Raw genomic sequence first — 25663 nt, forward strand, 5'->3', positions numbered from 1 at the left:
CACGCCACCGCCAGGGGTCTGGCGGCGGTGCACTCCCAACAAGGCCAGCGGGGGGCCGCTACCGGGTAGCCTGCAGGCCACCGCGCGCTCAGAGGGGGCTGGTGCAGCCCTCGAGATGCCAGCTCCAGCCCTCTGCTACAGACATGCACCGGCCAACGAGAAACAACTCTGAAGATCACACCAACTTTGTATTAAAAAGTATTTTTATATTACCCTTTACCAACCTCCAACCATTATACAAAATTTTAAAAAATGCGCGCGCACACACACACAGTCATAAAGAGATTATACCAAAATATCAATCTAGAAATCTTTCAGAATACAATAGATGCATTTAGAGGGCAGAGAAAGGGACTGTGTATACAGCAAGATCTCTTTCCTATGGAATTCCTTTAGATCATTAAATAAATGGCTTCCCTCCTCACAGCCCTCTCCCTTTTGAGTTACTTTAAAGCAATTACACAAATAATCCATTTAAAGTCCTTGAACTAGGACTCGTATAGTTTTGGGTTTTCCCCTTTTGAATGGGCCTAGCAGAGAGGTCTGAGAGGGGGAGGAGAGTGAGACAGGAAGGTCTTCTACCTTTCATTTGTCCTGGGAGCCTCTCAGGGTTGCAGCTCTTCCATCTGAGTCTTTATTCCTGGGTGTTTTCTAATCTTTCTCCTAGATTCACAGAATCTTGGAGATTACCTAGGGCCACATTGTGAAATCAAGGCAGTCAGATCTCTGAGTCCCAGTCCTTGTACTGTTTGCTACATGACATTCTAGAACCTCACTTTTTTTTCCTTCCTGATTCATAGGAACTGTAATCACATGTAGGACATTTGGAATCAGCACATGAAGCACTTTTAAAACTGTCGAATATGTCTGGGACTTGTATGCTATAATTCTTCTGAAGACTTTGAAGCACTTCTGCTTTTGTGCTTTTTCTTTTTTTAATCTTAAAATATGGCACTGAGATTTTATCCCTGTCCCCTGTGCAATGTTTCCTCTCTCTGGTAGTCACCTGCCTGGAGTCTGTCTTCCACACTCACACTGAGGAGGGCTGGATGAGGTGGAATTCTCAGAGTGCAGGAGACAAAATATGACATGGGCGAGGTGCCCAAGGCCCATTCACTGAACCCTCGCTGGCCCTTCCATTCTCTCCAGCTGCCTTCCCGCCCCTTCGCCTCCTTTCCTGCCGGCTCTGCAGCTTTCCTTGAGCCTGCTGGCCTCATGGGCTCTGCTTGCTAAACCCTGCTGACTGCTGCTCTTAGGAATCCTATCCAGTGTTTTCCTTTTCTTCCTCCGCTCCCACCTGGCCCAATTTACGTCCCAGAAATATCACAGGGCCCTGAACCAACCCTGAAAACCACACGGCACCCTGCTTCCTGGGAAACATGTTGCACATACATCATAAGTGCATTAGTGTGAAGGGAACGGCACAGCAGGTTCCCTTCAAAGTGCATCACTTTGAACATGTAAACAATGCACCGAATGACAGTATGTTCCCCAAACTGGGGATTTGCATAGATGATGTCCCCGGGAAGAAGGAGACATCCTCCACAGTTTCCCACTCCTTCCCTTAGAGAACACTTGCAGACCACAAAGCAGCAAGTTAGGGTGCAAGGAGCGAGAACTCTGTAGCGTACTTGTCCAAGTTCATTGAATAGTTATGGAGTCATCTCATTATATAACCATCCCCAAGGTCAACATCCGACTCCGAAGTGTCACTTTTATCAGATGGAGCATCTTCGGGCCACAGGTGCTCTGAAGAGGGGCTGAGATAGGCTGTCTGTGTCCCTTCCCCACTGGCCAGCAGAAGGCTTGATTCCCTTTCGTCTGCATCCTCTGGGCCAACTGTCTCTTCTGGAAGAACTGATAACATCAGAGGGTCTTCTTCTGAGTTGTCACTGTCATCCTTGTCGTTGTCGTGGACCCTCATGAGCACAGAGTTTAAATCCACATTGAAGATAATTCTGTCCCCAGACTGCTCAGTGGAGCTGCTGTCCTCCTCAAGGAAGGGGTCCTGGAGGGGACTCTTTCTCCTCTCATAGGGCCCACTCATGTGTTCCAGCTGCCAGGGGCTGTGCCCTGGCATCGTGGGGGCCTCCGCGGCAGCCTCAGGCAGGTCAGGCTCCTCGGAGGAGTCTGGGTCTATGAACTGGGACTCCTTGGAGGCAGCGGAGGCGGCGGAGGCCTGGCTCAGAGGCCTGACTGTTAGCCCATGCATAGTGTAACCACCGGCGCTTGCCCTGGGGGCTGCTTCGTTATCGCTGTCACTTTCATCATAATTGTAATCCCAAACTTTCTTCTTCCTGTTGATGTAAATGACCTCCACCATATCCATGGCTTCCCACGGTGGCAGTTCGGGAAATATCCAGGCTGAAAAGTTATGAAAATTCTTAAAAAAAAAAAAAATACTATATCAGCTGTGAGTGTTTGCTCTTTACGTTTTACGTAATAAAACTTAATGAGCTAGGCGTGGTGGCTCACGCCTGTAGTCCCAGCCACGTGGGAGACTTCAGGGAGGACTGCTTGAACCCAGGAGTTTGAGGCCGCAGTGCGCTACGACTGCACCTGTGAATAGCCACTGGACTCCAGCCTGGGCAACATAGCAAGACCCTGGTTCTAAAAAAAAAAAAATTAATTAATTTAAAAAATTAAAAAATAAATAAAAATAAATTTAAAAAACTTAATGAGATTGCCTGCACAATGATGCAGATGATGATGACGACGACAATAATCACATCTAACAGTTACACAGTGCGTATGATCTGCTGGGTGCTACTCTTAGCGCTTTATACATAATTCACTTGACCCTCACAGCTGCTGTATGAAGTAGGCTTACTATTCTTATGCCCCCTCTACAGATGAGAAAATGAGCCGCAGAGAGGTTAAGAAACTTGCTCTCGGTTTATGACAGCTGGATTTCAAACCAGGATGGTGCCTGACCAGAGACTGTATTCTGACTCACCCCTCCCCACTTCCTCTTCCTTTGGTGCTGCTTGCCTGTTGGAGGAATCTATCCATTTAGGCTGGACAGATTTCAATTCTGGATTGCCAAAACATTCTTCAGTGGTGTCAGGGAACTGGGGGTGAGGGAAGACTCTAGGGAACTGATTCTATTGGCGTTAAAAGCCCAGAGAAATAATAATATGCACCCTCTGGTTTAGAGGACCTTAACAATGCAGATGGCCCCTAAAGGGTCAGGCATGGGGGAGCAGGGAGACTGAAGCCTGTTCTATCCTAGCACTGGGAAGAAAACACCGCCAGGAGAACAGGAGGCAGGCTGAGGTCCCCCCTGCTGGAGGGTCCTGTTGTCAAATTGACTTCAATGGGATGACCAGTGAGAAGGATGGTCACAAGAATTTTTTCACAGACCTGAAATCCTCACTGGCATGGTTCTCCTCTCTGCTCTCCTATGCCTGCACAGGCTGTCCAATCTGCCAAACCTGTCCTTCCCGTACTCTATCCAGACCCAGCCTTGGGGTGAATTTTTCTACTGGGTTGTTCATCTTTTTTCTTATGGATTCATAGGTGTTCTTTATATAATTGGTCCACTAATCATTTGTCAATTATTTGAATAACATATATTTCCCTCCAATCTGTGGTTTATCATTTTACTCTCCTTAGGATGACAGTTAGTGAAAAGAAATTTTTAATTTTAGTGTAAGAAAACTTATCAATTTTATTCCTTTATGGCTTTTGCTTTCTGCATCTGAATCTTCCTTACCCCAAAGTCATACAGAATTTCCTACATTGCCTTCTAAAACTTTAACAGTTTTGCCTTTCATATTAGTCTTTGATTTACCTGCAATTGATTTTTGTGTATGGTATGAGGTAGGGATCCAATGTCATTTACCCCTGTATAGATGACATTTATTGTCCAGCCCTTCCTTTTCTCAGTAATCTACATCACCCACGCTGTCACTAGTCATGTTTCCATATGTGTGGGTCTGTTTCTGGGCACACATTTGAGAAGATCTTTATTAATGCTTTTCAATAAGATTTGACAATTTTCTCTACAAATGGCTTGTACATCTTCTGTTAGATTTAGTCCTTGAATGTTTTAAACATATTTTTTGTTACTATTGTAATGGTATTTTTTTAACTGTATGTTTCCAATTATATCAAGCTCAAAGCCAGGCAAAACTAATCTGTGCTGTTAGTAATCTGGATAGAGGTTACCCCTGGTGAGAGGTAGAGACTAGAAGGTGGCAGGAGAGAGAATCCACGGGTGCTGGTCATATTCTCTTTCTTGATTGGGGCATGAGTCACAAGGGTGTGTGCAGTTTGTGAAAATTCAACAAGATTTACACCTATGATTTGTGTACTTTATTTCTTGAATATTGAAAAGCAGCTCTATGTTTATTTTCTAATTGAATGCTGATAGTATAGAAACATGTAAGCATTTTTTTTTTTTTTTGATACAGGGTCTTGCTCTGTTGCCCAGGCCACAGTACAGTGGCATGATCATAGCTCACTGTAACCTCAAACTCCTGAGCTCAAGGGATCCTCCCTCCTTAGTGTCTTCAGTAGCTAGGACTACAGGTGCGTGCCACCATGCCCAGCTAGTTAAAAAAAATGTTTATAGGGGTCTCGCTATGTTGCCCAACCTGGTCTCAAACTCCTGGTCTCAAGTGTTCCCCCTGCCTTGGCCTCCCAAAGTGCTGGGATTACAGGCATGAGCCGCTTCACCTGGCCATAAAAATGTAATAAGCACTTTTATTGATTTTGTAGGCAACAAGTTTGCTAAACTTATTCATTCTAATAATTTACCTCTTTTAACATCTATTACTGCTTAAACACACATATACAAACACAGTAGGCCTAGAGTGTTCTGTTTCCCTATTCCTAGAGTTTTTACTTAAACATAGTGCAACAGTTTTTCATGGAGAAATACTAGACAGACACAAGACAACACCATGATAAGAAGAGTGCAATTTTATCAACTGCGCAGGGATATTTAATTACATTTTCCTAATTGAAGAAAGTAGGAGAATAATGTGAATGGGTTCAAACATAGAAAAATAAGATACTTCTGGATGAAATATTACAAAACTAATATAAAAAGCAAGCAATGGGATAGGAATAATGATACATGATGGGCAAAAGCAGTCGAGTGGAAAGTCATGGGAGGTTTCAGAAACATACAAGATCAATCTCCAGACTGGGGTGAGTAAAGGCTCTGGGGAGAAGCACAGAGAAGAAATGAAGACAAGTGACGGCTGTTTTCACTAATAATAAAAATAACACAAATGAGAGAAACTGTGGGAGATCGTCATACACATGATAATGAACCAAAGAAGTAAAAATGATTAATCACTGTCAGTGGAGCTCTGGAGAAATATGTGCACCAATACATCGCCACTGGCATTATGATTCAGTTCTTTATAATATCTTTTTATAAGATAAATCTACTTTGTGTGTATGTGCCACTGAAGCAATCCAAAATAAAAAAGATAATCTATATAAAAATGTTTATTGCGCTATTCATAATGGCCTAAGAAAGAAAAGGAAAAGAAATGAAAAAGAAATCAGTCCAAATGTCCTATAGCTGAGAAATGGTTAAGCAAAAAATAGTACATTAACAGTAATGAAATTCTATATGATCATTATAAATAATAGGTGGAAAAGTAGAAAAAGAAAACAGAAAATGCATGGGTATACTTATAACTGCAAAATATATGTATATAAGGATGGAAAAGAACTCAGCACCTTGGTGTTTTTAGAAAAGGAGATTTTCTTCTATGAAAATATTTAGGCATGTAACAAAAATTGTTAATTAAAATAAAAAAGATAGAAATTAAAAAAAAAGCTACATACCAAGACTTTGGGAAATTTTTTTCTTAAGCATATGTAGCCAATCCGTTTCAGTACTATTATGGTGCTTGTCAAGATCACTGCTATCAAAAACATGGTAATTATTCCTCCTATTTTGCCAGATTCTGATGGTTCTGCGGATGAAAAATTAAGTGACTTTATTTCAAAAGAAATCCAATAAACGATCACAGATGGGAATACATACACATTGGTCTGGTGTTAGAGGGTGATATCAAGAAAGCAAAACTTTGAAAAAAAGTTTTGTATTGCTGAATACCAAAGAATGGAGAGTCATCCAAGTGTGTATATTTTAAACAATAAAATAGATTTAGCTTTTAAAAGTACATTTGTTCTTAGCTTGTATTCTATAACTATACTATCTAATACAGTAGCCACTAGCTGTGGCTGCTTGAATTTAAATGATCAGAATTAAATAGAATTAAGAGCTCAGTCTCTCAGTCTTATCAGCCACATCCCAATGCTCAATAGCCACACGTTAGCACGCGCGCAGGCAGGAAGAGGGAAAGGAGAGTCAGCCTGAATAAAACCAACTGGCTCATTCTGACACCGGACTTCGGCCGTGCCAGGGCCCCAAATCAGGGCTCTGCAGAACCCGTCTTGCTCTACTAAGAGTTCCCCTTGGTTTCTTGCCAAAATTCCTTTTGGACAATTTCAACTTTCTGATCAAACATAGCTTTTTTCCTTAAGTCTGATTGGACTGAGAAGAAATCAGTAGCGACTGTAACTAAGCCTCTCTTTAATTTCCAGAAAGACCTTTATTGATATTAATCCTGTAACTACGGCCTCAGGCAAAACAGACAGAGGGGAGAAAAAAGGAAATAAAAATGGATTCTGTACTTCAAGTCTTTAAAGAATGAATGGAAAGGAACTCAGTAAATACCCTTGCACTGCTACATAGCACAGGGTTCACGAAGCCACTCTGATCCTCATTGAGAGTGCATGGGGGATCGTCATGTCAGTGACAGTTCTAGACTCAGATCTAGCCCCAGAGCTCACCTTTATGATACAAAAGTATTACACATACAGAGTTTACATTCCTAAAAAGGACACTGTAAACCAAAATGATTTCATTGGTGACACAATGGCATAATACTGAGATTCTGACTCATCTACCCATTCAACTTTCAGAGACTAGCCACAAAGCACCGTCTGTCATCTATTTAATAGGACATCCTACAAACCAAATTATGTAAATTGTAGTTAATAGGCTAGGATAATACTTCTCAATTTGGGGTATTGTCATGTGTCTGAGAGTTCTTTATGAGAATTAATATTTTTGTTTTTAGCTTGATGACAAATTATACATGCATGCTATTTTTAAACATTCCTGTTTGAAAAAAGATGAATTCTGCCAGGGTTCCTACTCAGAAAGGAGAAATTGTAATTAGATGTTACTGCTGTTATCTACCTTCTTCTTTGAAGATGAGTCAGATCAAGCCATCCTGGGAAGGGGAGACCAGGTGTGTCTTCAAAATTTGGCCTTGGACACACCTGTCTTTCTCCAGACTCACTGTTGAGACTTTTTAAACAAAACACAAGGAACCCACAAACAGAGGGCTGAGCTAAGCAATAGGGGGTTGGTAATATCTGATTACAATTACCTTTAATGGAAAAGAAAAAGGACTTTGTCAAAAGATGATGGTGATTAACATCAATCTGCTGGGGCTCCTCCCCTCTCACCCCTCTGGACCAAGCACCACCACTTCCCACCTAGACTATTGCGCCATCAGCCCCGCCCTGGCTCCCACCTCATGGCATCTAGATGCTCCTTTTACATCCTAAGACTGATCACAAGGAGGCAACCTGCTCACCACCCTCTGAGGGGCCCTGTCTCTTACAGTGGTTCCTAAAGTCCTACCTACCTCGTCTAAAGTCCTCCACCCTTCTCTGACCCAAACCATTAGTATTCTTCCCCTGCGCGGTTCACTCCTGCCATACCATGCCAGGTATAACCCTGCCTCAGGACCTTTGCACTCGCTGGAGCCTCCACGTGGAACTCTCTCCCCATATGTCTGCAGTGACTCTCTCCCTCACCTCCTGCATTAGTTTCTCATTGCTACTGTAACAAATTACCACGGAGTTAGTGCCGTAAAACACTGCAAATATATTATCTTACAGTTCTGGAGGTCAGAGGTCCAAAATGGGTTTCGCTGGGATAAAAATCAAGGTGTTGGCAGGACTGCATTCCTTCTGGAGGCTCTAGGGGAAAACCTATTTCCCTGCCTTTCCCAGATTTTAGAGGCCACCTGCATTCCTGGGCTCATGGGATAGCGACAGTTGTATAGCATTTCCAAGTCATACTCTCTGACCCCTGCTCCTGTTGTCACGGCCCCTTTTCTGACTCTGAGTCTCCTGCCCCTTTCTTTCCCTTAGAAGGACCCCTGTGCTTATACTGAGTCCACCTGGAGGATCCAGGATAATCTCCCCATCTCAGGATCCTCAATTTAATCCCGACTGCAAAGCTCCTTTGCCATGGACGCAGCCTGTTCACATCTGTGGGATTAGGATGTGGACATCTTTGGGGAGCTATTATTCTGCTTACCACATCCCCGCTGGGTCTTTACTCGAATGCTACCGTCTCGGGAAGGCCCTCCCTGGCCATCTGTGGAGGCTGCTGCAGGTGTCCCGCCCACGTCCTCCTTACCCGTGTGCACCCCGAGTGCTGCTGCACCTGTTGGCCGATGCATCTCGGAGTTGATCCTTCTCTAAGGAACTTCCCTTGGCCAAAGCGGGACTGCCTCCCCTGGATGCCACAGATCACCTCCGCTAACTGACTGACTGGCTGTCCGAGGGGACAATCCATGCTCCAGAGAACCCCCTGTGATCAGGTTCAAGTGAGGCTCAGCTGGGACCACATACTCGCTTAGTTAATTTCTCTCCCCGTCCCTACCTGCTCCCTCATTCTCCTCCAGATTCCGCACCATCCTCCCCCGCCCCAAATACGTCACACTTGAACAAGAACCCCTCCCCGGGCTCTGCTTCTAGGGAATGTGAACCAAGACACCGCCCTACTTAAAACAGCGACCCACCCCCTCCACTTCACACACCCTCATCTCCCTTCCTGCTTAATTTTCTCCGTGGTACTTACTGGCACTTAACATACTGCATATTTTACTTGTTTATCTTGTTATGCTGTCTCCTACTGCAATGTACGCTCCACAAGGTCAGGGATTTGTATCTGTTTTGTTCACTGCTATATCCCCAGTAACAAGAATAGAATCTGGCTCATAACAGGCCCCCAATAAACATCTATCAGTGAATGAATAGAGCTTTCTTTCTCTCCGGGCCTTACTAAAAGCGCCAACCAATTAATTTTCAGGACTTGGCCAGGGGAAGGCATTTCTCCAGATCTCTGGGCTAAAATCCTCCCGTGCCAGTCTGCCCAGAGCCGCAGTGTTTACTGCTGAGCCTACACTAAGGCCGGGCTTGTGCTGCCCTTCGAGGGTCTCTCACCATCCAAACCCGTCTGGTTCCTGAATTGGCTAGTTGAGAACAGATCGGATGGCAAGTGGACGGCGAGAGAACCTATTTGGTTCCTGCGTTTCCAACTACAAGAATCTGGACGCTGTGTACGGTATGTGTGCGGATACCCACACTTTACTCGTCCTGGGTAATGATCAAAGAGTGGAGGCTGACAATATGCAAGTAAGGATGGAACGATCCGGCAGCACGCTGTCGCCTGAGCGTCTCTCGGAGGGTGAAACGGAAAAGGGTCAGGGGAGAAAGTGAGTCCCCACAGAGCACGTCCCCCTCCGAAGAGCCTGTGCCTTCTCAGCGGCAACACCTTCACCTTGGGGGTGGGGACGGAGTTTCAGTTTCATCATCACTCTGACATGTTATGAATTTGAGTTTTTATTGTATACATGAGTTTGGTTCCTGGCACAGAGTTTTCAAAAACCTGTGGAATCCTCTGCGTGATCGGAGTGTCTTTTGTTATTCCTAAAAGAGTTCCTTTTAGGGACCATATCTGACAATGAGGTGACATGGGGGTGTGGATAGACAGTCTCGGGATGAGGGCTGGTCGCTAGAAAAACCAGCCCCACGATTAGAGGGTTGGAAGTTCCGACTCCACCTTCAACCTCCAAGGAGGAGAGCGAGCCTGGAGAGTGAGTTCAATCCCGTGGCCATGATTTAATCAATCACACCTACATAATGAAGCCCAGTAAAAACTCCGAACACCAAGGCTTGGGGAGCCTCCAGGCTGGTGAACATACGGATGTGTGGGGACGGTGGTGCACCCCAGCTCCACAGGGAGAGAAGCTCCTGCACTCGGGACCCTTCCAGACCTTGTCCTGTGTATTTCTTCATTGGGCTGTTCATTTGTAACCTTGATAATAAAATTGTTGGATTTAGCAATCTCGTTCTGTGTTCTCGGGTCTTGGTGCGCTCATGGCCAACGAATGACCAGATGCACCAACGTAAAGCAAGCACGAAAATGAGGTTTATCGAGGAGAGAAAGATAGGATTATGGAGCAAGAGCAAGATACAGATTTACAAAGCATGATACATATGCCATAGATGACAACCAGACCCCTTGTCACAGAGGAAAAAGAGAGCTTGGTTATGGTCTGGGTCCTGTTCTATGGTGTCCGGATAGGGACCTCTCTGTGGTTCAAATGTCACCATGGAACCACTTTGATTGGACAGTTGGGAGTTATATGACCTGAGTCTTACGGCGCATGCAGATTTCTCATGAACACAGGACGAGATTGCTAAATCTGACAAAACGGTCATCATAAGTATAGCACTTTCCTGAGTTCTGTGAGTCATCTTAGCAAATTACCGAACCTGCAGGGAGGTCATGGGAACTCCTGACTTTGTAGCCGAGTCAGACAGAAATGCGGGTAACCTCGGGACCCAGGACTTGTGGTGGGCATTTGAAGTGGGGGGCAGTCTTGTGTGACTGAGCCCCGAACCCGTGGGGCCTGTGCTAACTTCAGGTGGTGTCAGAAATAAATTGAATTGTTAGGATTAGTTAGCGTCATAGAATTGGCGTTAGGACATAAATATGTACATTTATTTGGGGATTATATTTTTTAAAGAGCTATGGACATACCGACTCTATATGCAGTTTTAGGTTTGTCTCCTGTATTTAACTGAAATTATAAAAACAACTTAAGCTAAAGGTCTGAGATATTTTATCCTTTAAAATCGCTCTGTGCATCATTTGGCTTTGAGGAACACTGGAGAATCAAATCATACTACCCCGTGGTTAGAGCTAACATCGGGCACCTTTACGAGCTAGGCAGCATTTCATGGAGCTCACTTAATTCACAAATAACCACATCGCTTAAAAGTCATTTCCTTATAAATCTTACCTTGTTTTTATTCTGGTAAATCAGAAGATTAAAGAAGCTTCCATTGGGGTTGGGGAATTTAGAAGGGCTTCTTTGAGGGTCATTTTTATAGATTTTCACTTTTGATAAACAGGTGGAGACCTAGTTACTTCCTGAGGAAGTAACCAGCAGGGAAGTTTCTAAGTCTGACTGTTCTCACTGCACATTTCTCCATATGGGAGGGAGGTCTGGAGCCACACTGTTTACTGTCCTGCTGTCTTTGCAACAAAAGGGCTTTGAGCCTTCATTCGTGACTATCTCATCCACTCTGGCAAGTTTCCCTTCCATCGATGAGTGACAGCAGACGGAGCTGGGCCACATCCGTGAGCCACGCCCAGGCTTGCTGCCTCCATCTTTTCACCCTCTGTTGCAAAGCAGGCAACTGCTGTGAGCAGCTCCGCCCCTTCCAGCATTTGGCTCAAACAATGGCCACACTAAGGGCACACAGCACTGAATTTAATCCCGATCCCCTGAAATAAAAGTTTCCATTTCTAGAAGATCTCTGACCTTATAAAGGGAGATATCCGATTGTCCCTACAGTATGACAACATCAAAGGGACCCTACCTGATAGTAGAGACTGACCAACAGAAAACATGTCTGCAATGTGCCGTCTTTCGAAGAAATACCTTTAGCACCCCACGGATTTCAGATTGTTCTCTTTAAATAAGTTTTCCCTCAGAGTAAGAAAGTATGCATTTTTAAAAACTAACATACCTGACTCCTGGACAGGTTGAAGGAAGGTGCATTTTAAGCGAGATTTTACTACTGTCGCCTGGTCTGCAGATTCAAAATAAACGGACACACAGTGGTTTGTGTTTGGAATTAACCTGTCAATGACATAGGTGAAATTTCCACTCATGTTTCCTTTCATTTTGGGAACATGCTGTAAAAATAAGCAAAAAATCAGTAAGACTCTGAATGAGAATTTCATTTAGAAGCAGGCCCTAAAAGTCTCTTCAGAGATTTGTCTTCAAATCTTAAACAGGTTAGAGTATCACAGGGTTGGCGAGAAGAAGGATTTATAAGTCACTCGGGGAGAGCAATTTATCACAAGACTACATGTACTTGTATTTATGTACACACGCATACACACATATTTGCAACCGTGAAATCTAGTCTAGCAATTTCCTCTTACAAATGAGGAAAAGGTCCCCAAGGGGAATAATCTCTGTGATGTCAAGATTATCTTGTCTCACTGACAACGTATGTCTACTTTACACTTGAGAAAGTGCTTTCATGCATATTAACTCATTTGACTTTGAAAACGGTCTAGAAAGTAGGCATAATCTCCATTCCACAGGTGAGGAAACTGCAGCTCAGAGTGGCTAAGTAACTTCTCCAAGGCCACACAGCTTGTCTGTGACAGAACTGAGGCTGATGTCTAGTTTCCTGTTTTCTCTCTTGAAACACCTTGCCTCTTCTTTCCCATGTAGTTGTGTTCCATTTTGGAATTAAAAAGATGATATGAAGGTTCTTATATGAATAACAACTTTTGTACCATGTTTTACAGTTCTCAAAATACATTCGTACTAGCAGTTTTCTAGATGAGGATTCCTAGCATCAAAGGCAGCCTTCTGTAATAACACTTTTCTGCAAGTTTCTGTCCGGAAGGAGAAGCACTTACTAGGCAAACAAACACACAATCCAACAAACTAAAAGCTTCCCCTCCAGCGGCCACCGCATATCCCTCCTTGCTTCCAGAGAAAAACTCCTTAGCGAGCTCACCCCTCTGTCTCCAACTTTTCTCCTCTCTTCCTTGAATCTATTCCAACCAGGTCTTTGCCCCATGACTCCACCAAAAATACTTTCATCAAGGGCACAGTGACTACCATGTTGCCAAATCCAATAATCAGGCCTCTTCTAACTTGTCCCATTTGCAGCACTGGACTCAGTAGATCACTTTCTCCTTCTGGAACTTTCTTCTCTCAGCTACCAGGACATCACTCTCACCTGTTTTTCCTCCTACCACGCTAGTTGCTCCTTCTTAGTCGATTTTTGCTGTTTCTTCCTCATTTGCAAGATCTCCAAATTTTGGAATATTCCAGGGCTCCATCCTGGACATCTCTTCTCTCTGCATGTCCACTCCCAGGGGATCTCATCGGGTCTCAGGGCATTTGACATAGACCAAGAAGCCAATGACTCCCCAGGACATCTCTCCAGGTGGTGGTTCTCCCCTGAATTCCAGACTTGGTACATCCAACCCCTGCCCAGCATCTCCTCCTTGATGCCTTATAGGCATCTCACATTTAATGTGTCCAAAACTGAGTTGCTATCCAACTCCAGCCTGCTTCCTCCAAAATCTTCCCCATTTTAGTTAATGGCAACTCCAACTTCTCTCTTTCTCTAACACACCACACATCCAGTCTGTCTGAAAATACTACTGGCTCCAAGTGCAAAATATGTGCAGAATTTGATGGCTTCTCACCACCCCCTCAACCTCCAAGTGGCCCAAGCCACCACCATCTGTTGCCTGGATGATACAAATAGCCTATTTTTTTCCTTAATTTAACTAAGACTAATTTTCTTTAATGAAGAAGATGCCTATTAACTACAATTTTCCTCTTACAGAGTTGTCAATATCCTAATAAGCACAGGATATCTATTTTAGAAATCATAATCTAAAACATAGAGTTAGTAGCTTATGGGTTGAATACCAACGAGACATGATTGATATATGATATCTAATGACACTTGATAAAGTCTCTGACTCACATAAACCTATTTCCCCCCATTAATTTTGCTTCCTTTCCCTAGAGTGTTGATTATAATCCATGTGAATATTAAAGGAAAAATGATAATAGTCATATAATTTGCCTATTAAGTGACTACCATCCTAATAGTGTCTTAACTGGTCTCCCAACTTCCGCCTTTGCTCCTATGATCCATTCTTAACTTACCAGCCAGGATGCCCTGTTAAGCCTTGGGTCCCCCAGTGACTTCTGTCCCACTCAGAAGACTCAGACCCACAAAGCCCTACAAGGTCCGGCCCCATCACCTCTCCAACCTCACTTCTTCCTGTTTTCCCCCTGAGTCACTCCATTCCAGCCACCTCTCCCTGCTTTTTCTCAAATTCATGGGCCCACTCCAGCCTCAAGGCCTTTGAACATCCTGTGCCCTCTGCCTGAAATGCCTCTGTCCTGATATCTATCTTGCAGGCTGGTCTGACTTGCAAGAGTTTTATAATTGGCAAAGGGTGCTGCAAACATAAGCTGCGGTTCCAGAAGGGTCGGTCTGCTGCTGAGTGCAGACTGCCCATTTTCACTTTGTGCCAGCATTCTGAGGGATGGAGACAACAAAAACTGAAGATCCAGGTCTGTCTGACACCAGCGTTACCCTGAGGTTACTGATAGTCAGTTAGGTCCTTTGCGGAAATCAGCAGAGGCTAGAACTTTTGGAAAGTGCCACTTCCCTGACTGTGTATGATGGCAGGAGAGGCAGAGACAGATGCTTTTCCTGTATGGCTCAGCTAAACCACGCTTTTCAAAGAAATCTCACCCTGGCTTGCTGAATCTATGCTACACATCTCTCTCTTGTGTGTGTCCCTTGATGATGTATACGTGGATTATTCTCTTAAAGAAGACCGAATGAACCACAGAGACTTCTGTCCTAAAATCAGACCTTGTAGTTTTAATTGTTCGATTACGAATTTCCTTTTTCAAAAGAGAGTCAACTGTGTTTGTTGTCAACTAGGAACTGTTTTGATCCTAACACTAGCGACAACTTACCTTCTTAACAATCCCCTCTGACTCCTCTTCGATGACGAGTGGTAAATCAAACTGCAATCCTTCCTCAATGTTGGATGGAAATTTTACCGTCACATTGATGCGGTCTGTAAAACCAACAATCTCAAACTCTGGTGGTTCAGAAGATACTGTTTAGAAAAACAAAGTCAGACACAAACCCCAGGGTCAGTCAATGATTGCATAACAATGCCTCCTGTTATGATACAACCTTATTTCTTTTAAAGAAAAGCTATTTTCTTTTTAATCTGCCTATGCTCCTAGTTGTAGCATGTGTTATTTTCATTTTGTTGGTGAAAAACTGAGAATAATATAAGTGAAGTGATTTGGTTCACGGTACTACAGGAAAACAAGAATAGATTTTGGAACAGAAGCCAGTAACTTTCCCAATTTTCAGGCTGTATGCTTAATACAAAACTAAAAGTGACTTATTTTCATATTACAATAATAATACATAATCATTGTAGAAATATCAGAAAATACAGACAATTGTCTCTGAATGTGGTTAATTATATTTTATCTATGCTGTATGTGTATAAATATATACATATACACATACATAAACTAAACTTGTGTTAATATATGTATACACACACATATACATATATATATACACATACACACACACACGCACACATATATATATATACTAAAATTAAGTCAGTCTAACCCACAGTGTTTTGCATGGTATATATTTTCACTTAACTATATTTCATATACATATCAATACAGATCTAGCTACATCAAGGGCTGGTAAACTATGGCCCATGGTCTGTGGACTTTTGCATTGCCTGCAAGTTCAGAATGGTTTTTATGTTTTTAAGGGTTTAAAAAAAATGAAGAGGAATATATGGCAGAGATCACAGGTGGCCCACAAAGTCTAAAAGTGTTTCTTCTCTGGCCCTTTATAGAAAGTCTGCCAACTTCTGATTTACATCATAATTTTTCAAGGCTAATTCTATTCCACTAAGTGGCTGTATCAAGGTTTAACTGATTCACTGTTTTGAACAGTTAATTGTCTCTAATTTTTCTGAAAAGACTCAATGTATCATTGAGTGTTCTTGTAGCTAAATCTTTCCATTTGTCCTTAATAATTTCTTTAGGACAAATTACTACAAAGGAATTCTGGATTAGAGTAGGCCTATGTTCAGGTTTTTAATACAAACTGTCAAATAGCTTCACAAGGAATGACCCAAAGCATGTTCTCTGTATTCCCTTTAAATCTGGGTATTTATGCATTTTTCATATTTATCATTTGAGTCATGAAAAATATCTCGTCATTACATTAATATAGATTGTTTAATGACCCAATTACCATGACCTATATATTGTGCTTTTCTTTCTTTTCTATGTATACACACAGATATGTCTGTTCATACACATACACAAACATGCACAGGATTCTGGCAACACTTATATCCAAATTGTTTGCCACAGTAGGATTCAGTCATCATCACCACTTTGCTAAGTGTGTGTGTGTGTGTGTGTATGTGTGTGTGTGCGTGCAAACACCTACACAGCCATACAGGGAGCTCAACCTGAATGGATCTCCTGGAAACTGGTTGTGAACTGGGAAACTGAAAAAGTAATGGGGCTAGAGCTGTTAATACAACGGCCTTGGGAGCTGACTCCGGTCACAGGGAAAGAAAGAAGGGGCAGACCCACTCTTGGGGTCTGATCTTCTCTTCCGAGCTTTGGGCCCTAGGTGCCTGTACATGTGGGTGTTCACATGTACAAGAGCTACTGTGCTACCATCTGGGGGTGGAATTGCTGTATTAAGAAAAACACCTACCCAAAGAGATGGGACAGCTTAGCTAAAGACACCTAAACCCAGCTCCCCACTTCCTTTTGGGGTGCAAAACAGAAAAATAGCAGCTATGACTGTCTGAATGCCTGCCTTATATAGGCATTGAGCGAATCTGCAAAGTATAGATTATTGTTCCACTTTTCAGATAAAAAACTGAGGCTTAGAGAAGCAAAGTAACTAGTCCATGGTTCCAGGACTAGGAAGTGGCAGGGCCAGGAGGTGAGCCTAGCTAGCCCTGAGTCTCAGACACCTTTGCACACCTTCCTATCTCATGGCAGAGCAAATGATGATCTTGACAATAAGGATGAAGCTGAGAAACAGAGATCAACTCACTATCCATGGCCGGCAAGAAAGTCTTCGTACAATGGACCAGCAACGTGTTCCCTCTGAATCCTTCTACTGTTATAATGTAGATCTCATGTATGTTTTTCCACACACGTGTTAGGTCACAAAATGATCTCGTGGTATTTACACAGCCCTCAACAGTCTTCAAAGCTTCTTTTCTACTTTGGAAAGAAAAGACGTCGAAAAAGGAAAATGTCAGCATCTATGTAATGGGAATCAGTTTTCTGGGTGCCTCACTTCCTCATTTCCTTTAGGGTTCTGCTAAAATATCACTATATCAAATCATCTTCCTTAACCACCTTATTTAAAATGGGACATCTTATACCCTCCCCGCCCCTGCACTCTCAATCCCTCTTACCCTTCATTTTTCTTCACAGCGTTTACCTGCACCTGCCACAATATGCCTTCATTTGTTACTGATGTCTCTACCTACTTTCAGGATGTCCACTCCAGAAGGGCAGGGATTTCAGTTCACAGTTGGATGCCCTGGCATGCAGGAGGAGTTCAGTAAATATTTTCTGGATGAATGAATGAATGAAACTTGGGCTTTCATGGTAGAGGCCTCAGAGCTCCCTCCCCCTATAGAACGATCATGAATGCCTTCCCTGAGACCCACTCTCTCTCTGGCTGAGATTACACGATCCAGTCCTAAGTCAGTCCTGGGTAGACATCAGATCTACTGAGCTTCAGAAAGCTGGGTGGGTGATACATGTGATCACTCAAAGCAGAGTGAAACTTTAAGACTTTATAGTAGGCACTGAAGAGAAACCCACAAAAGACCCTCCCCTGGCTCAGGCAGCAGCAGCAGCAGCAACAGCTATACGCTAAATAAATAACCAATAAAAGGACACTCCGAGGGGCTACTGGATCAAAGCAATGACTCAGGAGAGTGACTGTCAGACGTGGAAGAAGAGAGCTAAAGAAGGATCCACCACTGGATTATGCCCAGTACTTGCAACAATCCCTCAGTGGAGGCATTAGCTCAACAGGCTGAGCTCTGGGCCAGATGGCAGGCTGATGAGTGACCAAACCAGACTTTGGACCCAGGCCTGTCCTAGACTGGGACAGACAGCTTTCTGGTGTCCTACCGAGCAAAGAAAAGTAAACATAAACAATCAATATGGTCAATAGACCTTTATACTCCGGTTCTCAGAAAACATAGGATTTTTAAACATTGGGATTGACTGAATTAGGAAAATCATTGCAAAAATCATACACAATAATTATTTTGTTTGTGAGGTTTTGACCTGTAGGAATTGGCTTTGATTATAAAGACAAGCTTTGTCAAAAAGAACTCTGGATTATTAAAACATTCAATTTAATTAAAAATGGATGGTTGTTTTGTCTTTGGCCTTTTAAGACTCTAAATAAAGAACAGAGACAGAGACAGAGAGAGAGAGAGATCACCTCTTCCCCCACTCCCCACATAATAGAATGATAATATGTTTACCAACAGAAAAATGAAATGTCAAACCAACCTCATGACTGTGTACAGTGATGTATAGTGAGTTGGTACAACAGAATGGTTTTTAAATTCCCATGATAAGATTGATCGGAAATTTTGTAATGTTATTTTTAAAACGCAAGGTTCATTTGAAGAATCTAAAGAGAAGAGAAGGGAAGAAAACACATTAAAACATAAAGCCCAAGGTTGTATTCTGGCCACTGTTCAATCATCTGTTGGGATCTAGGGCTCACATCTCCAGCAGAGAAGCCCTCTGGAGAGCCCTTGAGTCTCAGAAACAGGAAGTCTGCTGGACATGGGAAATGAACTATTAATAATACAGTTAATTAATAAGCAACACATTGTCAGGGCAGGCAAGCTTGGGAAACAGGAACTCAGCACTGTGTAAACAGAATTTGGACAGAAGGGCTTCTTCGATTATCATTGACTCTCCCTCTGTGGTTCACTGAACCAAAATAACCCAGGCCACCCTGACCCACATGGTGCACTTCCCCTTTCCCTCCACACCCAGTTCTTTCAACCCGGCTCCCAGCTGCTTCACGAAGTCCTTCTTAAGCAGCTCGACCACTGCAAGATTTTCTTCCTCTGGATTCCCTACTGCATTTGTTACCGCATCACAGAGTGGAGGAGGGTTTAATGTGTGCCCAGACAGGCCCTTTCCAGGCATTTAAGCCCCACAACAATGCTGAAGTAGGCACTATTAATAGACCCATTTTACAGACCGTGAAATCGAGTTGGGTTACACAATGTTATGCAGCTGGGAAGTGGCAGTGGCAAACGAGACTCAAAGCTACACTTGTCAAATCCTGCCTTATATGGTTACATTTTTAAAGGTCATCTAAGTTTCCTGCGGTTAGGTAACAGGCCTTTGCTTCTTTTTTTTTCCCCCCCAATTTTCAGATATTTCTTAGTCAGTGTAATCCCCAACACATCAATATGATTTCATGCATTTAGAGAAGAAATATTTCCTGGTTAAGCAGAAAATTGTGCAGATGGTTTCTGGAAGACCTTCCTTATAAGCAGTTTTATAGTGAAACTTTTTGTTTAGAAGTCTGGACCTTCTTTCTTCAGTTTGCTATAATCCATATTCACTAAGTAGAACTTGTATTGATCATTGGGACCCATTTTGTTCCAGAGTTCTGGGTATTGTTTAATCCAGATGTTAGTTGGGACAGAAAGGCCTTTGCTTTTTGATTGCCAACTCTTTAGCCCCCAAGGCCAGACACATATTTAATGCTTAGTGAAATTTTGTGGACAGATTTATATATGCAGGCAAGAAGTTTAGTTAAAAAAATGATTTCCCTTTATCCAGAATCAATAGGTAGAAGAATGTAAATTAAAGAGAAATTATTTCTGGATCTTTTTTTGTTTGGCGTAATCTGTGTCTCCTCATTATTAAGAGTTTGAATGTTCTTTCAATGGTGTTTAAAATGACCTCTAGTGCTAATTTCTTATAGTAGTTTTGTGAGACAATATGAAAACCTGAGTAGGCTCATTTTAGCTCCTGTTACAGAGAAAAGATCTCAATAAAATAGGCAACAGATCTGAGGTCAGACATCAAATTTCTCATATTTTACACTTATGAATGGTTGCCCCAACACTTTGACCCTTACACAAAATTTAGTCAAGCCAAGAAAATCTCTTACCAGGCAAATCACGTAAAACACCAAATACTAGGCTGATGAACACTAGGAGGAAGAAAAACATGTTAGAGTAGCAACAAAGTTTTCTCTGGGCTCAAGTTAAACAATTGTTACTCTAAGTCTGGGATTCTCTTACACACACACACACACACACACACACACACACACACACACACATTAATATTGGATTGAGACTTTCTTGTGTAAAAAAAAAAAACTCAGATAAATGGTTCTTACTTAACAGGAGTACCAGCAGCACATGGTCTAAGGATTATGTCCTAAGTAGATCCAAAATAAGGTCCATTTTGGAGCTGGCACCAACAATAAGCATGTACAGACCCTGTTCTACCCTGTTATTTCCACTTAAAATATATCTGGGAACATGATCATTTCAATAGGTGTAGAAAAAGCATTCGATAAAACCCAGCACGCTTTTAGGATAAAAACCCTCAACCAATGAGGCGTAGAAGGAAAATACTTTAAAATTATAAAAGCTATATACCATAAATTATATATGACAAACCCACAGCCAACATCATACTGAATGGGGAGAAGTTGAAAACATTCTCCCTAAGAGCTGGAAAAAGACAAGGGTGCCCACTGTCACCACTTCTATTCAACGTAGTATTAAAAGTTCTAGCCAGAGCAATCAGGCAAGAGAAAGAAATAAAAGGAATCCAAATTAGGAAAGAGGAGGTCAAATTATCTCTGTTTGCTGATGATATGATCGTATATCTAGAAAACCCTAAAGACTCTACCAAAAGATACTTGGAATTGATAAATAAATTTAGCAAAGTCTCATGCTACAAAATCAATGTACACAAATCAGTAGCATTACTATATACTAACAACAGTCAAGTGGAGAATCAAATCAAGGACTCAATGCCATTCACAATAGCTACAAAGAAAATAAAATACCTAGAAAAACTCTTAACAAAAGAGGTTAAAGACCTCTATGAGGAGAACTACAAAACACTGATGAAAGAAATCACAGATGACACAAACAAATGGAAAAACATCCCCTGCTCCTGGATTAGTAGAATCAACATCATTAAAATGTCCATACTGGCCGGGCGTGGTGGCTCATGCCTGTAATCCTAGCACTCTGGGAGGCCGAGGCGGGAGGATTGCTTCAGCTCAGGAGTTCGTGACCAGCCTGAGCAAGAGCGAGACCCCGATTCTACTAAAAATAGAAAGAAATTAGCCAAACAACTAAAAATAGAAAAAACTAGCCGGGCATAGTGGTGCATGCCTGTAGTCCCAGCTACCTGGGAGGCTGAGGCAGGAGGATCACCTGAGCCCAAGAGTTTGAGGTTGCTGTGAGCTAGGCTGATGCCATGGCACTCTAGCCTGGGCAAGAGAGTGAGACTCTGTCTCAAAAATAAATAAATAAATAAATAAATAAAATAAAAAAATTGAAAAAAAAATGTCCATACTGCCCAAAGTGATTTACAGATTCAATACAATCCCCATCAAAATACCAGTGTCATATTTCACAAATCTAGAAAAAATAATCCTAAGCTCCATTAGGAACCAAAAAAGACCCCAAATAACCAAATCTTAAGTAAAAAGAACAAATCTGGAAGTATCACATTACATGGCTTCGAATTATACTACAAGGGTATAGTAACCAAAACAGCATGGTACTGGTATAAAAGTATAGACACAGACCAATGGAACAGAATAGAGAACCCAGAAATAAAACCATCTACCTACAACCAACTGATCTTCAACAAAGCAGACAATATATACTGGAGAAAGGAAGCCCTATTCAATAAATGGTGCTGGGCAAAGTGGATTGCCACGTGCAGAAGAATGAAACAGGACCCCTATCTCCCACCGTATACAAAAATTAATTCAAGATGGATTAAAGACTTAAATGTAAGGCATTAAACCATAAAAAGTGTAGAAGAAAATGTAGGAAAAACTCTTCTTGACGTGGGCCTAGGCAAAGAATTTATGACTAAAATCCCAAAGGCAAATACAGCAATGACAAAAATAAACAAATGGGATTTAATTAAATTAAAAAGCCTCTGCATAGCAAAGGAAATAATCAACAGAGTGAATAGACAACCTACAGAATGGAAGAAAATATTCACAAACTATGCATCCAACAAATGACTGATATCCAGAATCTACAAAGAACTCAAACAAATCAGCAAGAAAAAAACCAAACAACTCCATCAGAAAGTGGGCAAAAGACATGAGCATAAGTTTTTCAAAAGAAGATAGTTAAATGGCCAGCAAACATATGAAAAAATGCTCAACATCACTAATCATCAGGGAAATGCATATTAAAACTACAATAAGATTCCACTCTATCTCTATCAGAATGGCCATTATTAAAAAGTCAAAAAACAATAGACGCTGGTGTGGATGCACAGAGAAAGGAATGTTTATACACTGTTGATTGGACTGTAAATTAGTACAACCTCAAGGGAAAACAGTATTTAGATTCCTCAAAGAAATAAATGCAGATCTGCCATTTGATCCAGCAATCCCACTGCTGGGTATCTACTGAAAGGAAAATAAGTCATTTAATCAAAAAGACATCTGCACTCAAATGTTTATCACAGCACAATTTACAATTGCAAAGATGTGGAATCAACCTAAGTGTTCTTCAATTCATGAGTGGATAAAGAAAATATGAGATATATATATACATATTAACATATATACATACGTGCGTGTGCACGCACACTATGGAGTACTACTCGGTCATAAAAAGGAATGAAATAATGTCATTTGCAGCAACGTGGATGGAATTGGAGACGATTATCCTAGGTGAAGTATCTCAGGAATGGAAAACTAAACACCATATGTTCACCATATGTTCACTATAAGTGGGAGCTAATAGATGGGTATACACAGCACAAAGCGATACAAAGGACATGAGAAATCAAGAAGAGGGGAGGGCAGATGGGTGGGTGTGGGATAAAAACTTACCTTTTGGGTACAATGAACACTATTCTGGTGACAGGTACACCAAAAGCCCTGACTTAAGCATTATATAAGTTATCCATGTAATAAAAACATTTGTTCTCCTTAATTAATATTTTGAAATTTACAAAAAAAAAAGAAAAAAAATACATATTTGGGAGATCTTCATACCAAAAAGAATTTCCTTGTTTTTGTTTTTTAAGTAGTTGGGCGGGTTGAAAGAGTGTCCGGAGAAGCATTTACCCATCCAGAAAAATTCTCAGAATATGGATAAGCATGTTGCTAATTAATAAACTTTAAAGGTAAAGACATTACCAAAGGTGAGGGAGGCAGAAAGGGCGTGAAGAGAAATCATTCTTCAAATTATGTACAAGATAGTCCCTATCATTATTGAGCCTTACGTCGTTCTTGTTTATTTGTTTTCCTAAAATTAACAGTAGGGCAGAAATCCATATTGCATCCAAACCACTAGCACAGGTTTCCTATCTACTTTCCATTTAACTCCTGACATAGGGCAGCTGATACTGGGTCCTTGAGTCAGGGAAATCGGTTTGCTGTTTCCCAGCAGGGCTCTGGGTGATGATGACGTCACAGGCTTGCTCCCGCAAGAGCAAAGACAAAAAGTAGCACTTACCCATGAGAATCAAATTAAGTGATCTGATGGCCGAGGCATTCTGGCTCAAAAGCATCTTTGTTATTTTTTAAGTCCTTTCTTTACTTTTACATCTGAAAAGAAATCAACACGAAGTGATCAAAATTCTGAAGTGTCTAATTAAATTGCAAAGATCAAAATCGGGGAAAAGTTAAGACAATGAAAGACCAGCAGAAATAGCAAAATTCTTGCCTCCAGGACCATTTATCTCATTTATTTAAGCAGTCTTGTCTCAGCTTCTGGGTCCAAATCCCTCCCTAGTCAGGGAGAAATTTTAAATTTAACTTTTGAACAGGTAACCATCATTTGGTTCAAAAATTTTAAACATACAATAAATAGTGAAAAGTCTTGCTCCCTTTAGAAAATGACTTTTATTTGGTTTTTGTTTTTTGTGGGTTTTTTTTTTTTGCAAATCCTTCAGATTGTCTTTTTGCATAAGCAAAAATATATATGTAGTCTTAATTTTCCTCTCTCTTATACAAGAGGTAGCATATCCAGTCCCTGTTTTGCCTTGATTTTTCCACTTAAAAATATACCTGGGAGATCGTTCCAACAAAAAGAATTTCTTTGTTTCTGTTTTTTAAACAGTTGCATAGTGTTCTACTCTGTGGACATACCCTCATTTATATAACTAGTCCCCTACGATGGACATTTGAATTGTTTCCAATTTTTTCTGCAAGGAATTCTCTTAAATATGAATCATTTTACACACGTGCAAGTCCTCGTGTAGAAAAATTTCCACAAGCAGGATTGCCAGACAAAGGGCATATCAGTTAGGGTTCCAGCAGGAAACAGCACATTCAAGTTACTATAGACTGTAGTTGAAGGACTACCGTCACAGTCACTTAACAACAGGAAAACTTGGGAGAAATGCGTGGTTAGGCAATTTCATCATTGTGCAAACCTCGTAGAGTGTACTTACATAAACCTGGATGGTATAGCCTACTACACACCTAGGCTACATTATAGCCTGCTGCTCCTAGGCTACACACCTGTACAACTTGTTACTGTATGGAGTATTGTAGGCAATTGGAACACAATGGTAAGTATTTGTGTATCCAAACGAAAGGGTACAGTAAAAATATGCTATTATAATCTTAAGTGACTCTTGCTGCATATGTGGTCCATCCTTGCCCAAAACATTGCTTTGTGGTGCATGACTGTATATTTATAATGCAAATGTGTGAGCAGGCTGTAGGCAAACCAAAAGGGAGGTGTAGTACCTTGAGCTCACAATAGTGGGGGCTGTTACCTACCACTCTGGGCTTGAGGGGAAAAGAGAAGGCACCAATACTAGAATTTGTACAAGAGAATCCTGGGTGAGGAGCCGTGACATGAGTCCACAGGACATAGTCAGCCCAAAGGCACCATGCTGGGAGGGGGCTAAAGAACAGATATCCCTGACTACCTCCTTCCTTTCTCTCATGTGGGGCTCCTGACTGGCTGGACCCAACCAGAAGCCACAGGGCAGGGGTCTGGGGCTGTACCTGTACAAGACAAGATCCCAGGGTAACGGGTGTGGAGGGGAAGGGAGAGTGGGGTCTGCAGGGGCACACAGCAGAGACCTGGCATTGGGGCTATGCATCTGTAACTTGGATAGAAACAGCTACGCTGCCTGCCCTTGGGGCTGTACCAATTTACATAAATACCTGCAATGTGTGGTTCTCCCCAGAAACCAAAATTACAGACGTATCATCAAGCTCTTAGATTTTTCTCAAATACATAAATGAAAAATTGTCTTCACACTAACATTAATTTGGATCTCTCTTATTCTGAGTGAGATCTAGCGCCTTTTCATAGATTTAAGCACTATTTGTATTTCCTTTCCTGTTAACTGCCTGTCCTGTACCTTTGTCCATTTTTCTATTGAGTTGCAGCTTTTATTAGATTGCAGGAGTTTAAGTACTA

General features: G+C 41.8%; 1 protein-coding gene across 3 annotated transcripts; it reads right to left on the reverse strand.

Moving 5' to 3' along the window:
* Window positions 1–260: 260 nt before the first annotated feature.
* IFNAR2 (interferon (alpha, beta and omega) receptor 2) lies at window positions 261–23825 on the reverse strand. 3 transcript variants are annotated; one of them, XM_012657401.1, is made up of 8 exons: window positions 23738–23825; window positions 20167–20208; window positions 18534–18657; window positions 17044–17213; window positions 14889–15034; window positions 11878–12046; window positions 5809–5939; window positions 261–2383 (listed from the first exon to the last, which is right to left on the reverse strand). In XM_012657401.1, exons 1-8 carry the CDS (start codon window positions 23790–23792, stop codon window positions 1661–1663), a joined length of 1560 nt encoding a protein of 519 aa, XP_012512855.1. In that variant the 5' UTR covers window positions 23793–23825; the 3' UTR covers window positions 261–1660. The 3 variants fall into 3 exon arrangements, with proteins under 3 accessions (XP_012512855.1, XP_012512854.1, XP_012512856.1); XM_012657400.1 differs by having other exon boundaries at window positions 17044–17216; XM_012657402.1 differs by lacking the exons at window positions 261–2383; window positions 5809–5939 and adding an exon at window positions 10100–10153 and having other exon boundaries at window positions 17044–17216.
* Between the last annotated feature and the right edge of the window lie 1838 nt (window positions 23826–25663).

This window comes from Propithecus coquereli, unplaced genomic scaffold (genome assembly GCF_000956105.1).
Source record: "Propithecus coquereli isolate 6110/MARCELLA unplaced genomic scaffold, Pcoq_1.0 Scaffold54, whole genome shotgun sequence".
Taxonomy (NCBI): domain Eukaryota; kingdom Metazoa; phylum Chordata; class Mammalia; order Primates; family Indriidae; genus Propithecus; species Propithecus coquereli.